Source organism: Rhinopithecus roxellana, chromosome 4, assembly GCF_007565055.1.
Source record: "Rhinopithecus roxellana isolate Shanxi Qingling chromosome 4, ASM756505v1, whole genome shotgun sequence".
In the NCBI taxonomy this organism is placed as follows: Eukaryota; Metazoa; Chordata; class Mammalia; order Primates; family Cercopithecidae; genus Rhinopithecus; species Rhinopithecus roxellana.
The window spans coordinates 173,839,640-173,856,408 of NC_044552.1; the positions used below are offsets into that span (position 1 = coordinate 173,839,640).

Consider the following 16,769-nt stretch of genomic DNA (forward strand, 5'->3'; position numbering starts at 1 on the left):
GGTGCTGACGAGTTGATGGGTGCAGCACACCAACATGGCACAAGTATACATATGTAACAAACCTGCACGTTATGCACATGTACCCTAGAACTTAAAGTATAATAAAAAAAAAAAAAAAAAAAGAGAGGGTTTTCAAAAGCCTGGAGATATTATAAGCTGTGTGGATGCTGACGGAAAAAAATTGGCAAAGAAGGAAGATTCATGAAGCAGAGGAGCAAGGAGAATTGCTACAGAAATGTCCTTAAGAAAGGGGAAGGGGCTTGATCTCAGGCACAAGTGGAGTAGTTGGCATCTCATCCATGGGAGCAGGTGGAGACTGATGGGAAGATAGGGTGGTGAAAGCATACAGAAAGTCTCCATGGATTTTTTAACATTTTATTTTGTTGTTGAAGCAATGTCATCACTGGAGATTGAGAATGGGGTAGGTTAGAAAGAATAGAAGGCATGACATAGCTATTTAAGAGAATGAGTAAATGAATGAATGGCTTTAGGAAATATCAAAGGATTGTTGCAGTACTTAGAGCCCTCATGAGTGGTCATGAATTTGAATTGAGATCAGACACATACCTGTGAGTGTTGTTTTCTTAAGCCAATATTAATACACAGATGCAAATGTTGAATAGATTGAGATTTTAACTTAAGCAGAGTTGGAATGTTGCCAGATTAGTAAGAGGATAAAAGAGAATGGCTAGAAAGTTGTGGAGAAATGCAGGGGAGTATTATGATGATTGATGCACAATGGACTACGGGAGGGAAGATAAGGCATAGAGTGGGGTGGCAGGGCTGGGGGGTGTGGTGAGAGGAACTGGAAAAGATAGGACAGTAGTCCCAGTAGCATCGAAGAATTGTTGGAGGGAGTAAGTTCAAAAGATAGAAGATACGGTTGAAGAGAGACAACTAAATTGAAAGTGGCAGATCAAACCGAAGGTGAGGTATTTAGTAATGACACCACCTAGGGCATGACCACAGGCGTGAATAACTCAAGGGTGTAGAAGATGATCGGCAGAGAGGAGGTCTTAGAAATGGGAGGTCAGATAGCAGAAGGATCATTTGTGTGGGTGAGATCATAATAATATAATATTGAGATCTCAATGGAGATAGTATTAGAGATAATTATAATTAAAATCACAGCGGATCTCAAAGATTGGTCCGCAGACTAGCAAATGCCAATGTCCCTGACTTGTTAGAATTGCAAACTTTTGAGTACCCCCTAGATCTAGTGAATGAGAAACTCTGGGAGCCGGGCCCTGCAAAGAGTAGTTTAACAAGTCCCCTAGGTGATTTTGATGCACATTAAGGTTTGATAACTATTAATACTTCTATAGTAGCAGATGATAGATAAATTAACAGCTTGAAGAAGTAACAAAAAGTTCAATAAGTTAGCATTAAACTACACCTGAAAGTTGTTGCAAGGTTAAGTGAGAGGAACCTTAAAATTAAAGGGAGCAGCATTTGTAAAGAAAAGCTAGAATCATGAAAAGACCTAAGGTAAGATCAAATGAAATTATGTAGAAGTGTAAAATTCTTAACTGTTAGTATCTGAAAATCATGCATTCCTTGCTCGGAAGGCATTGCATTAGTGCTTTAGGAATCCTGATAAAACGTCACAAACTTCTGTTCATTGGTATTAGGGACAGAATAGAGTGAGTGCTTGAAGAACTGCCTTGGCTTACCAATCTATCTCTTCACAACTTCCAATCATCTCTAGGGAACCTAGCAGAAATAGTTCCACAGAGCAAAAGTTATAATACAGAATGTGATTAAAGGGGGACGCAGACTCTTAATGACGTCAGGTATTCCCGGGACCCGCCCACCGTGGGTGTTTTCCACCTACAGCCAGGCGCCTCCGGGGGCGGGGCTTGCTCAGTGTTGACGTCACTACTGAGCGACGGGCGCGTTCCGTTGGCGGCGGATTCGAAAGTTCTGACCCGGGTTTCTCTGCCTGAAGAAGCGTAAGAGGGACCGGATTGTTATCATTGGCCCAGTGTCCCCGGAGCTTGTGTGAGATACAGAGAGCACCTCGGACGCTGAGGCAGCTGGTACTTGACGGAGAGGATGGCGCTGTCGACCATAGTCTCCCAGAAGAAGCAGATAAAGCGGAAGGCTCCCCGTGGCTTTCTAAAGCGAGTCTTCAAGCGACAGAAGCCTCAACTTCGTCTGGAGAAAAGTGGTGACTTACTGGTGAGATTCCATCCCTTCTCGGGCTGGGAATGGGGCACGGGAGAGGTAAGGGCAATAACCTCCAGCCTTTGTTTTTCCGCCCCGAGCCAATTTATAGCTCTTTCAGGCCTATGTTTAAGGCAGTTCCAACAATGACAGGATACGTATGCCCTACTCTGGCATGTCAGTTCATATTCCTGGCGCTCAGTTGTACCGGGCCGCGCCGAAACGTAAATATCTGGATCTTCTTAAAGGGAAGCTCTTAGTCACGTGAGCTTAACGTACAGTTACTGCTTACAGTTTTTAAATATTGCTGTTTAGGAACACAATCTGGCACCGTGATTAATGTACTTGCAAAGGGTATGAAAGATTCACCCTTTAAAAAATAGATTTTGGAATTCAGTCTGTGCCATTTTTATTTAGCTATTGTAAAAGGCATTGCTCACATGCCTTTTAAGGGCCTCCCTTCTTGCCTCCCTCCTTTTCCTCCCTCCGTCTCTCCTCTATTTACGCATTTAACCAAACATGTTGCCCTATTTCCTCTAGGTTAGGGTGCTTACTAAAGGACCCTGATGGGAAAGTTTATTTGTAGGAAGAATGCTCTCAACTGTTAATTCATTTTGCTAGACAAATAATAGAACACCTAGTCAGTTTTTAAGCTAGACTACTAAAGCCTGCTTATCTGACTCATAATACCTGAAGCATAATATTCTTCTAATAAGAAGCCACAATCAACCCACTGTGTAATAATGTTTCTGTCTTGAAATAAATTCAGTTTTTGTGTTGAATGCTTGGAATATATATTCCTCTGGCACAATGAACGCTATTTCTCTAGGTTTAAACCACAGGAGGCATGTTCGGTATCTTGTCCTTGGCTTTTTGAGTAAAGGAGCCATTACAAATGGACACATAATTTCCAGGAGATCAAGGTACAGAATTGTGGGTAATATGGGTAATAAGAGCATACTGTATGAATAGTCTTAGGAATGCATCATCCTAGCTGTTCTTAAACGACATTTGTTTTTCTACCTCCTCTTTCCTCTTTTACTTCCCGGAGTTCTCCACTGCTACCCTATCTGTTTCTTCCTTTTTGCTAAACTGCTATAGAATTATCGCCACTTTTCTCCTGATTTGGTCTCTGAAGCCAAAACACAACAAAAACACATTTTCCCCCAGAAAAGTATTACTTCTATCTTCTGTCCTTCTTTTTTGTTACTTTCTTAAATCCTGTAAGAAGAGGCAATACAGGCTGTCTTGCGCTTCGACCCCAATTAACTACCCCATGCTGGTGATAGAGGTGGCACAAATGAACGGAATTAAAATGAAATTCACTTGCAAAACATTTTTACGTAGTGTATTATGGAGCTTTCACTGGGGCTTCTAAGTGGAGGGAGAGGAAATGTACCTGATCAAAGATATCCAGGAGACTACCAGCTGATGCAAATTGCTTAGTCGAAATTTCTCAAGTAGTTAGCATCCTCCCACATCTACCCCTTTCTTCCTCCGAAGAACCCATGGACAGAGGAGCTCCATAGTGCGGTGGGATTCAGGTGGCATGGGAAAGTGGAGTTGAAATTTCAAGCGGTTGCATTGATGGGGTATAGAATGTTCTTTTGGTCACTAGCTTTTCCCAGGTAGTATGCTCGTCGTCTTTGGCTTTCATTAAACAGTTCCCCTTCACTGTCTTGTATATGGCATGGTTTACAGCTTTCTGCTCACCTTTGACACTTCATAATCTTATCCAGTTCAATGAGTTAGCAGAAAGTTCAATGAGTTAGCATTAAACTACACCTGAAAGTTATTCCAAGATTAAGTGAGAGGAACCTTAAAATTAAAGGGAGCAGCCTTTGTAAAGAAAAGCTAGAATCATGAAAAGACCTAAGGTAAGATCAAATGAGATTATGTAGAAGTGTAATTCACTTGCATCCCACATCATCCACAAAGTTTTCTGTAGTTAAGGCAGTTAGTTTTGATCGGTTCTTTTTTCTGAACTTGGACAACAGTAAGAGTATACATCATACAATTGAGCTGTTGGGACTCTTAACACTGTTGTCCAGGAGTTTCATATGTTGATGCCTCCTAGTGTGGTATGCAGCTTCTTGAGGAGAATGAGTAGCTCCTTCTTTGTCTCCCATTATCTTTAACACAAAATTAATCTACTTTTATGCTGCATTTGTACATGATGTTTCTTCTGCTTGAAGAAGTCTTCTCTCTACTTGGCAACCTATAATTTTTTCAAAATCCAGTTCGTATGTTACTTCAGTGAAGCTTTCCTTAATGTCCTTAGAAAGGATCAATCTTATCCTTCTCCATCATCTGTTGTCACACATTTGCCTTTTTCTTTATGGGTTTTATTATCCTACTAGTCTGGGAACTTGAATTTGGAAATTTTTGTATTCCTGGTGTTTTGCATAATAGCTTCAACATTCTGAGTCTACAATTAATTTTGTAAATGCAACTCTGTGTGGATTGATGTTATTTCTAGCATTTTATTTATAATTGCTTTGTGTTATTTTATCATTCTTCACTGGCTGTTTGTTATTTTGTTTGTTTTATGCCTTATTTGATTGTTTAGCCCCAGGGATGATACTAGGGAGAGAGTTAACATGTTAAATGTAAAGAAATGCTGTGCAAATATCTGGGTGCTTATAGTTCATGTAAAATTCAAAAGTGCTATGACAAAGGGAGGAGGAAGTCAGACTGGCCCAGTCTTTCTGTCAACTGAGACTGTCAATAAGTATTTCTTTATAAATTTTCCTTTGATTTATTTTTAAGCAAGCAGATTTTCAAAAGTAACTTATTGATGGAATAGCTTACCTTTTTCAAGTTAGAATGCCTAGCTAATACCCTAAAACTAACTTTTGTTCTGACCATTTTAATATAAACCTTAGTGCATTGGAGTAGCACCACTCAATTAACTGTTTCATGACAGATATAGGTTGCTTGAAAAAATTTTTGTGAGATCTGAAAAAGTAATACTAATTTATCTCAGTATCTGTATTAGGGTTCGCTAGAGGGACAGAACTAATAGGATAGATGTATATATGAAGTGGAGTTTATTAAGGAGTATTGACTCACACAGTCACAAGGTGAAGTCCCACAGTAGGCCATCTGCAAGCTGAGGAGCAAGGAAGCCAGTTCCAGTCCCAGTCCCAAAACCTCAAAAGTAGGGAAGCCGACAATGCAGCCTTCACTCTGTGGCCGAAGGCCCTAGAGCCACTGGTAAATTAGTGGTGTAAGTCCAAGAGTCCAAAAGCTGAAGAACTTGTAGTCTGATGTTCAAAGGCTGGAAGCATCCAGCACGGGAGAAAGATGAAGGCTGGAAGACTCAGCAAGTCAAGTACTTTCACATTCTTCTGCCTGCTTTATTCTAGCCATCCTGGCAGCTGATTAGATGGTGCCCACCCAGATTGAGGGTGAGTCTGCCCAGTCCACTGACTCCAATATTATTTTCCTTTGGCAACACCCTTACAGACACACCCAGGAACAATACTTTTCATCCTTCAGTCAAGTTGACACTCAGTATTAACCATCACAGTATCCACGGCTCATGACCATGAAGAGGAAAGGGTATTCCATCTAGGTTAGTGAATTAAGTCTTAAGACAGTGTGGTTTAATCGAATCTGATTTAAAAAAAAATTTTTTTTTTTGCCTTATTTGGGGAGATGTGGTGGGGTCTTCATGCAATAATAATTATTAGCTACCTACTATGTATTAAAAAATGTGTTAAGGGACACTGGGGATAGAGTGTTGAAAAGGCTAGGCATAATTCGTGTCCTTAGAGTACACTGAGGAAGACAGCTAAGTGAAAAATTACAGCATGATGTAGTCTATGCACTGATAGGAAGTTCAGAGTGCTGTGGATCAATATAACCTTACATATTGGGGGAAGCTGGACTTTTCAGAGAAGTCTATAAACAAGTAGGATGCCTAGAGGCAAGGTTGCATTTGAATTCTCAAAGAAATTCAAAAGGCTTAGTGTAGAACTGGAAGCTTAGAACAGTGAGAGGTGAAACTAGAACCCCAGTCAAGTGGGATTTAGTGTTAAGGAATTTGGAATTTATGCTGAGGGTATCTGGAAGCTATTTACTTTTAGAAGTACAAAGTATAGATTAACAAATGAAATTGTGCCATATTATGGGGTGTTTTTGCTACCAAAATAAATGGGCTATCATTGAAAGATTAAAAAATAATTGGCACAGTATAATGTAAATAATTGGTATTGGGTTGCTTTACCTCGGAGTTCTTGTGCGAATCAAAGAAGATAGTGCATCAAAAATGTACCAAAAGAATATCCACCTTTTATAGATTGTTCATCTTGTTTAAATTCCCAAACCTCTGTTTTCTCCACATATCACTAGAACATTTAATTAAATACCTATATAACAATCTATTAAAGATTTCTGCATTATAGAAAGCATTAAAATACCATATTACTAGTTATTTAACATTTGATGAACTGTGGGAGAGTGTTCAGTACACAAGATAGTGAATATTAAGTATTGTGTATAAATTGTTCTTCTAACTGCAAAGATCACTTGCCATGATGTAAATAACAAAATAAATCATGTTAAAGACACTATCTAATTGGATCTAAGTTGGTAGTGCCCTCAGGTACCTGGCAGAAGCAAAGGATGGGGAAGATATGTCCAATAATATAAATAAGAGTACTACATATGATCCTAGATTGGAGACTGAGATACAACTTTAGCTCACTTCACATTGTCTTCTGCTTGGATTACATGTACTTTAACTTTTCTCCAAAGAATGTGCTTGTAGATTAGGACTTTTGTTGCTTTGGATGGTGATTTTGAGTAAAATACTTAACAAAATGTTATTTTATATGACATATCAGCGCTTGTTTATACATATATGTAATCAGATAATATTGACATTATCTGATGATGAGTACATATGTTTTGCTTATATAGAGCTTGTTTCTGTAAGAATGTACAAGAAAGTGTCAGCAATGGTTGATTGGGGGATGAGATGGAGAATAGACTTATTTTTGATAGTCTACCCTTTTATAAACTTTGTTGTTTTATATTTTTAAAATAATTATAGACTCAAAAGAAGGTGCAAAAATAGTGCACAGTTTCCATGTATCCTTTACCCAGCTTTCCACAGTTCTCATATCTTACATAACTATAGTTTTTTTATTGACTTTTAAATTTTTCAGTCTGCTTATATTACCTATTTTAAATAATTTTTTAAAAGAGGCTTGAAGATTATTAATAGTAAGTATGGTTATTTTATGATAGTTGTTGGATGACAAATAACTTGACCTTTGTGCATACACTTTTCAATTTAGCAGACTTAAACAATTTCAACTATTAACATGTTTTTAAACAAATATTTCAAATTAAATATATCTGTTTAAAAATCTTTGACCTCAGATTGTAGAATAATAGCCTAAAATGTAGTTGTTGGTATGTTTTGATTTAAAAATTTCTGGAAATTTTAAATTATGTTATAAATTAAAATCCATTTGGAATCAGAAGCAGGAATATTTGTTACTAAGTGAATCTTACATACATTTTGATATATAATGATGCTTTACAAAATGGCCTTTGCTCTGCCTTGCATGGCTTGTTTCATGTATTGCAGTGACCAAGTCTCTCTGCAGGGAATCTAAGAGGGACTGAATTCTATGTAATTTTAAATAGACTTAATTTACTTAATCACAATGGTAAATAGTATAACAATACATTTTGAGATAATTAATTTTTAAAAATCATTATTTCAGTGCATCAGTATTTGAGCTTAAAAATCCACTTGGATTTTCTGTTTTAAAGGTCCATCTGAACTGCTTACTCTTTGTTCATCGATTAGCAGAAGAGTCCAGGACAAACGCTTGTGAGAGTAAGTGTAGAGTCATTAACAAGGAGCATGTACTGGCTGCAGCAAAGGTAAAATCCAGATTTCTTTTCTTGAGCAAGAATTAAACTTCAAAAGTATCACTCGTTTCATCACCTCTCCCTGATTTGTATACCTTACTCAGCTTTGTTGAGTCGATATTTGGCCTTTTATGAGTTAATTATTTTAATTAAGGAGTTAGATTTCCTCCATATGTATATTATTGATTTCCAATGGTAATATTAATGGCCACTGCTTTAGAGGAAACATTCATGTTCCTACAGACTGCTAATCTGTAGACGGAGAAGATATATCACCTTGAAATTTATCAAAACTTACTTTCTTCTTGATCGTTTAAAATTATCCTAATTACCTCATTGTATTAGTCCATTTTCACACTGCTATAAAGAAATACCCAAGACTGGGTTATTTATGAAGGAAAGAGAATTCACTCACTATCAGAAGAACAACATGGGAAAAACCGCCCCCATGATCCAATCACCTCCCTTTCTCAACATGAAGGGATTACAATTCGAGATCAGATTTTGGTGGGGACACAAAGCCAAAGCATATCACTATTTGTTTTCTTTTAACTTTGTTTTGGCAGAGGTTGCAGTGTGCCGAGATGGCACCATTGCACTCTAGCCTGGGCAACAAGAGCAAAAGTGCGTCTCAAAAAAAAGAAAAAAAAAAAAACAAGTAGAGATGATTGCTTTTTACTGTTATTTTTATGTAATGTTAAGAATATATTGTCTACGGCGCAATTTTCCAGATATGTTCCTGAAAATGTTATTTCCAAATGATGTTAATCAAGGCCCTACCTTAAACACTTCTGTGGTCAAATAAGTGTAGATAACCTGGCATACTATACTTCCTTGATTAGTCACAGTATTATCGTAGAACTTGTTTCTATAAGAATATGTAAGAAACTGGCAACCACAGTTGACTGGGGATGACAGAGGAGAGAAACTTATTTTTGACAGTCTACCTTTTTGTAGACGTTTTTGTTTTAAATTTATTTTAAAATAAGAAGGCATAAAAAATAGTTTAGAGTTCCCATGCACCCTGTATCAAGTTTCTCATAATCCTAATGTCTTATATAACTATAGTTATATAAAGTTATGAAAGGCCAAGAGAGAAATACAGCAGTAAGGAAACCTGTTGAACTCCGTTTAGTATTTTGTAAGCTTATTTGAGTACATAATATACTCAGCATTTTGTAAATTCATTTGACTATTCAAACTTTCTTTTGAAGTACACATGATATTATCTTGTAGAACAGAGAAGTACTAACCTAGATACAGATTTATTTGATGGTCTTGTGGAAGTCTAGAAGTGTGCATGTCTTGGCATTTTCTAGGGATTTTAAATTATCTTGCAATTATAAACATTCCGACAAATTTCTAGACTGTTAAAGTCAATGTAAATATTTTTCTGCAGGAAAAACAACGCTTCAGATATTGAAGAATATACATGTATTTTTTAAATTTAGGATTTGTATTAATAAACTGTAGGTTTGTTTACTTAAAATCGTAGATAAGTTTAAAAAAAAAACAAATATTCTGACTAATGCTGTCAGTCTTTTTACAACTAAAAATCTCCTTTTTTAAAAAATTTGTACCACACAGACTATATATTTTAAAAATAATCTACTTAACAAGTTGTTCAGCATAAGATGACCAGTTTTAGTTTCAAATGATTATAATTCCAGTCCAAATATAAGAAATTTAATGTTGCAGTGGATTTGTCCTACTTTATAGTTGTGAAATGTCTGATTTATAATAGACTTTTTGAGTTTTAGAATATTGTTTAACTCCTTAACTGGTGTTATGTAACTCCTAATTTAGATAACCAAATTGTCTAAAAATTTCAAGTTCGAAACCATTAATCTGAACACTTGGTTTACAGTGGAAGAAATTAACATCTAGCAGTAACTAATAAAGCCAGGTTTTTAGAATCTAGGCATGTTTCATATTCATTGAGATAAGACTATTTTTAGAGAAATCTAAGACTATAAGACAAAAGATTCCCTAATCATTTTCCAAATTGGGTTTTATAAAGTCAATCTTGCATATTATGCACCCAGGACTATTTAACTTTTTGTTAAAGAATGATGTTTTGTTTTTCATAGATATAATATTAATCTTATTTTTTCCCCTCTTACAGGTAATTCTAAAGAAGAGCAGAGGTTAGAAGTCAAAGAATATATTCTTGAAAGTTATTATGATGCCTTCTTTTGGGCGGTAACAGATCATAAAGACTTTTTTACACATCAATTTGGGATTATTAAATATTGGCTATAAGTGATGTGTGTGTTCGTATTTTTTTTTCTGGCATGAAATATCTCAAGTAAATGCGTAGGACTATTTAACTCTTTTATGGGAATTACTATTATTTTTATTTTAAATGTCCTCTAGTTCAGTTTGCTTTTGTTGCTATTGCAAATATTTTATGTATCAAAAATGAAATCTTACTATATTAAATACTTTGAAAATGTACTTCTTAGAATTAAGTTTATATATTTAGATTTAGCCACAGTTAACTATGGAATTTAATCTCTGAAGAAAGACAAATGCAGTCAAATCTAGGTGCACTTTCAATATTTTAACTTTTAATGTCTTTGCAAAGCAAAGCAATCTACTTTTACATTATGCCAGTAGTAATGTTATAATTTCTCAACTGGACAATTATAAACATCAGGTAGGTTTTTCAAAACCTCTCTCCCTCCCAAAACCAAAATAATAGAAATTATGGAGCAAATGACTTTTTTCTTCAGGTCTCATGGATTTAATAGATAATTTTTCCCCCTAAATAAGATAATTTGGAAGTTTATTGTGTATCATCAAATAGTTGTTACTTTTAACTTTTTATTTAGAAATAGTTATAGATTTCAACATGTAGTTGCAAAGATAGTACAGAGAAGTCCCATGTACGGTGCACCCAGTTCCCCAAAGGTTACATCCTACGTGACTATAGTATAATATCAAAACCAGGAATTTCATATAGGTACAGTGTATGTGTGGTTCTGTTACCATTTTATGGTGTAGATTTGTTTAAACACTACTGTAATTAGAAATGTTTCATTACCAAAAAGGTCTCCTTGTGTTATCCTTTTACAATTACACCTTGTTTAAAATGTGTCTTACCCTAGCACCATTCCTAAACCCTGGCAACCATGAACTCTTCTCCGTCTATAGTCTATACTTTTGTCATTTTGAGAATGTCATATGAATGGAATCATACAGGAAGTGACCTTTGGGCATTGGATTTTTTTCTTAAGTTGTTACATGTATCAGTAGTTTGTTCCGTTTTATTACTGGGTAGTATTCTGTAGTATGAAAGTACCACAGTTTGCATAACTATTCACTTAAATTGAGGGGCATTTTGGTTACTTACAGTTTTGGTTATTACAAATTGTTGTGAAGGGTCATCTGCAGGATTTTATATGGACATAAATTTTAATTTCCCTGGGAGAAATGCCTGGGAGTTTTATTCTGAGTTCATGGTAAGTATAGGCCTAGTTTTTATTTATTTTTATTTTTTTAAGAGACTAGATCTTGCTGTGTCACTTAATCTGGAGTGCAGTGGTGTGATCATAACTCATTGCGGTCTCCAACTCCTGGGCTCAAGTTATCCTCCTGCTTTAGCCTCCTGAGTAGCAGGGATCACAGGTGCAACTTGCTGTGCTCAGTTGGCTCAGGTTTAATTTTTTAAAAAGAAATGGCCAAATGATTTTCCAGGGTGGCTGTACCATTTTACATTTCCATTAGCAGTGTATGAGAAATCTACTTTCTTAATATTCTCACAAATATTTGGTAATGTTACTATTTTTTAGTTTAGCTGTTCTGACAAGAATATGTAGAATTGTGGTTTAAATTTGCATTTTCCTGGTGACTGATGTCTTAGTTTAGGCTGCTATAGTGAAATACCATGCACTGAATAGCTTATAGATAACATAAATTTTTTTCTCACCGTGTTGGTGGGCCAAAAGTCTGAGATCGTGGTGCCAGCATGGTCAGGTTCGGGTGAGGGTCCTCTTCCGAATTTCAGACTGCTAACTTCTCATTCTATCCTCACATGGAGGAAAGAAGGCCAGAGAGCTCTCTGCCTCTTTTTAAAGGACATTAATCTCATTTATGAGGACTTTATTCTCATGACCTAATTACCTCCCAAAGGTCGTACCTTCTAATACCATCACACCGGTAATTAGATTTCAACATAAGAATTTTGGGGGACACATTTAGTCCATAATAGCTGATGATGAACTTATTTTCATGTGCTTATTTGCCATCTGTATATTGACTTATACATTTTTATACTTTAATGACATCTAAGGGAAAGAATACCTGTGTGGTCAGTCTTGTACAGAAAGCCTCATGGATTCGTAGTTCAGCATAATATAGTAATATATATAATATATGTTACTAAATTAGTAATTTTTTAAAGCATGAATGTGAAAAAATTTAAATCTTATTTGTCATGTAAGTATACATGTTTAACATAAAATTATATTCTGAACAAAAATAGTTACAGATAAATAGGACTTCTCAAGAAGTCAAATTTACATTTTTGAAAAATTTGAAAAAAACACAACTAGAATATGTAGTTAATGCTGAATAGTTCTGTAAATGTAATTAATATCAAAATGTTGTTTTTCCTTTAAGAGCTGGACTAGGGAATTTTGGTTTTAGGGTGGTTAGAACTAATGTGCTCAGAAGTAATGTCTTTTTTTTTTTTCTTTAAATGATGTTTTCCCCATCTTTTCTTTTATATAGTGATAGATCATCATAATTATGCAGTTAATCCCACCGCCTTGTCCCTGAAACAGGCAAGGTGGAAAGGGGAGAGAGAGAAAGAAAGAGAGAGATTGTGTGTGTGTGTGTGTGTGTGTGTGTGTGTGTGTGTATGTATGTATGTAAGTGGAGTAAGATGAGGGAAGTTGGTAGAGTCAGTAGAAGTAGGTGATAGTATCTGTGTGATACCACACAGCCAAAAGCCTCCTTGACCAAAGTCAAAATGAGGATAGTAAAAGTGATACGATAAATGTATTGGCTTGTTTTCTATATTGTCTGGGGTGTTTATATGCTACATATGTCCCTACTTGAGTTAGAAAAGATACTCTAGAATATGGAGTTCATTATAGGTGGGGAAAGATGTGTTTGTTAGATTAACTGAATGTTGAAGAGAGTCAGTGAGACCTTGAACAAGTAATTTAACTGGAGCCTCAGTTTCCCCATGTGTACATTTAGTAACTACTGTTTTTGGCCACATATTTTCCTTTTTGGGAAAATCAGGATGACTTCAGTTTTGACTTCATGGTTATGGGTGATCTATATGTCAACTGTGGGTTTCATTTTTACTTTAAAATCCTCAACCTCATTTTAGGTCTCAATTGCTGAACATGAGATGGGTATGAGACCTTAATATAGATATTTAGTTCTTCCTCCTCAGTATTTTAATCTTGACAATCAATATAGGACCTTGTGGCTCTAGATAAGTTTAATAACAGTATACTCCCTAGATTAGTGGCTTTCAAGCTTTACTAAGCTTCAAAATCACCTGGAAGGTTTGTTAAAATACAGATTGCTCATGGGGATTCTGATTCTACTTAGGTGGGAGCTGAGAATCTGTATTTCTAGCAGGTACCCAGGTGATGCTAGTGTTGCCATCCAGGGGCCATGCTTTTGAGAACAACTGCTCTAGATCACAGGTTGGCAATATTTTTGTAAATAAAGCTTTATTGGAACACAGGCACACATGTGCTGCTTATCTGTGGCTGTTTTCATACTACAACTTAGGGTAGTGTTGAGTTGTTGCAGCAAATACTGTGTATCTTACAAGCCAAAGTACTTAGTATCTGCCCCTTTACAAAAGAAGTTTGCTGACCCCTGTTAGATAATTCTTGTTGTATCCTCTATTTTGCTTTTACTTGAGCCAAACTGGCAAAAGAGGGATTGCTACTCCAGAGGCTACTTTTTGTTTATATTAGCTACATTGAAGTATGACACTTCTTCTGATTGGATTTAGTGAGGGATAGAGATTTGACATACTCCAGTTATCACCAGCAAAACAACTATTTACATTGTTTTCTTGAGATATTATCATCTCTAATCCATGTTGCTTGTATTTCCTTTTTGAAGGAATCTACCTTACTGAGACTTGGCATTTCCTATTTCCAACTAGCTATAAGAGTTTTGCTTGATTAGCATTTGTATGATATATATCTTCCATCATGATACTTAACAAACATCCTGCATTCTTTAAAGTGTGTCTCATAATCAGTGTATATTCAGGTTTTGTGTTTTCATCTTATCTGTTAGTCTTAGTAATTGGAATTTGCAGTCCATTTACATTTAATGTAATTAGTGCTACGTTTGGTTTCTATTATACATTTTACTATTTGCTGGTGTATGTGACCCAGCTGCTTTAAGTACCTTTTTCTTTTTGCTTTTATTTTCTTTTGAATTAACTTTTATGATTCATTTTATCCTTTATTACTCTAGTTATATATTCTTATGCTAAGAATGATAACATACATCGTTGACTTGTTATATCCTCTATCAATCTGCTATTTATATAAACTTTTACTAAAGATTATAATCTGCACTGTTGACTATTTCTAGAACCTTAGAAGGCTTTAATGCCATTTACTTGTTGCCTTTTGATTATTTTAATTTTACATTTGTTGAACCATATAGACACAAATGTAGTATTACTAGTATCGATTGGTACTGTCACTACTAAGTGAATATTTATTTATATTATCACATTTACCATTTTCTTTGCTGATCATTTTTCTTTAACAATTTCATATTTCCCTATGGGATCTAGGTTTTTTTTTTTTTTTTTTTTTTTTTTTTTTTAAATCTGAAGAACACTCTTTACTATTTTCTTGTAGGGACTGTTTCTTGGTAGTACATTCCCTGTTTTTTTTTTTTTTTTTTTTTTCTGATGAAATATTTTACTTTAAACTTGAAAGATATTTTCATTAGATATGAAAGTCTAGATTGCCTATTGTAGCATGTTAAAAATGTCATTTTTTGTCTTCAGGCTTCTCACTTTTTTTTTAGACGTTAATGAGGCTTATAGAGAGTAATAGATCTTTTTTTAAAAATGTGTTGCTAAAGGTTTTTCTTTCTGGTTTCCAGGATTCTTACTTGATTCATTTTCCTAGGATTTGTCTTTTTTTTTTTTTAATTATTATACTTTAAGTTCTAGGGTACATGTACATAACGTGCAGGTTTGTTACATATGTATACTTGTGCCATGTTGGTGTGCTGCACCCATCATCTTGTCGGCACCCATCAACCAGTCATTTACATCAGGTATAACTCCAAATGCAATCCCTCCCCACTTCCCCCTCCCCATAATAGGCCCCGGTGTGTGATGTTCCCATTCCCGAATCCAAGTGATCTCATTGTTCATTTCCCACCTATAAGTGAGAACATGTGGTTTTCTGTTCTTGTGATAGTTTGCTGAGAATGATGGTTTCCAGCTGTATCCATGTCCCTACAAAGGACACAAACTCATCTTTTTTTATGGCTACATAGTATTCCATGGTGTATATGTGCCACTTTTTTTTTTTTTTTTTTTTTTATTATACTTTAAGTTCTAGGGTACATGTGCATAGCGTGCAGGTTTGTTACATATGTATACTTATGCCATGTTGGTGTGCTGCACCCATCAACTCGTCAGCACCCATCAATTCATCATTTATATCATGTATAACTCCCCAGTGCAATGCCTCCCTCCTCCCCCCTCCCCATGATAGGCCCCAGTGTGTGATGTTCCCCTTCCCGAGTCCAAGTGATCTCATTGTTCAGTTCCCACCTATGAGTGAGAACATGCGGTGTTTGGTTTTCTGTTCTTGTGATAGTTTGCTAAGAATGATGGTTTCCAGCTGCATCCATGTCCCTACAAAGGACGCAAACTCATCCTTTTTTATGGCTGCATAGTATTCCATGGCGTATATGTGCCACATTTTCTTAATCTGGTCTGTCACTGATGGACATTTGGGTTGATTCCAAGTCTTTGCTATTGTGAATAGTGCCACAGTGAGCATATGTGTGCATGTGTCTTTATAGGAGTGTGATTTATAATCCTCTGGGTATATCCCCAGTAATGGGATGGCTGGGTCATATGGTACTTCTAGTTCTAGATCCTTGAGGAATCGCCATACTGTTTTCCATAATGGTTGAACTAGTTTACAATCCCACCAACAGTGTAAAAGTGTTCCTATTTCTCCACATCCTCTCCAGCACCTGTTGTTTCCTGACTTTTTAATGATTGCCGTTCTAACTGGTGTGAGATGGTATCTCATTGTGGTTTTGATTTTCATTTCTCTGATGGCCAGTGATGACGAGCATTTTTGCATGTGTCTGTTGGCTGTATGAATGTCTTCTTTTGAGAAATGTCTGTTCATATCCTTTGCCCACTTTTTGATGGGGTTGTTTTTTTCTTGTAAATTTGAGTTCTTTGTAGGTTCTGGATATTAGCCCTTTGTCAGATGAGTAGATTGCAAAAATTTTCTCCCATTCTGTAGGTTGCCTCTTCACTCTGATGGTAGTTTCTTTTGCTGTGCAGAAGCTCTTTAGTTTAATTAGATCCCATTTGTCAATTTTGGCTTTTGTTGCCGTTGCTTTTGGTGTTTTAGACATGAAGTCCTTGCCTATGCCTATGTCCTGAATGGTATTACCTAGGTTTTCTTCTAGGGTTTTTATGGTATTAGGTCTAACATTTAAGTCTCTAATCC

General features: G+C 35.9%; 1 protein-coding gene across 3 annotated transcripts; it reads left to right on the plus strand.

Moving 5' to 3' along the window:
- The first annotated feature begins 1,570 nt into the window (after nucleotides 1-1,570).
- Nucleotides 1,571-10,324, plus strand: CENPW (centromere protein W). Of its 3 annotated transcripts, none has more exons than XM_010365404.2 (3): nucleotides 1,571-2,181; nucleotides 7,957-8,070; nucleotides 10,184-10,324. In XM_010365404.2, the coding sequence occupies exons 1-3, from the start codon at nucleotides 2,056-2,058 to the stop codon at nucleotides 10,208-10,210; spliced, it is 267 nt and encodes an 88-aa protein (XP_010363706.1). In that variant the 5' UTR covers nucleotides 1,571-2,055; the 3' UTR covers nucleotides 10,211-10,324. The 3 variants fall into 3 exon arrangements, with proteins under 3 accessions (XP_010363706.1, XP_010363705.1, XP_030784980.1); XM_010365403.2 differs by having other exon boundaries at nucleotides 1,571-2,226; nucleotides 10,184-10,320; XM_030929120.1 differs by having other exon boundaries at nucleotides 7,997-8,070; nucleotides 10,184-10,320.
- The last annotated feature ends 6,445 nt before the right edge of the window (nucleotides 10,325-16,769 follow it).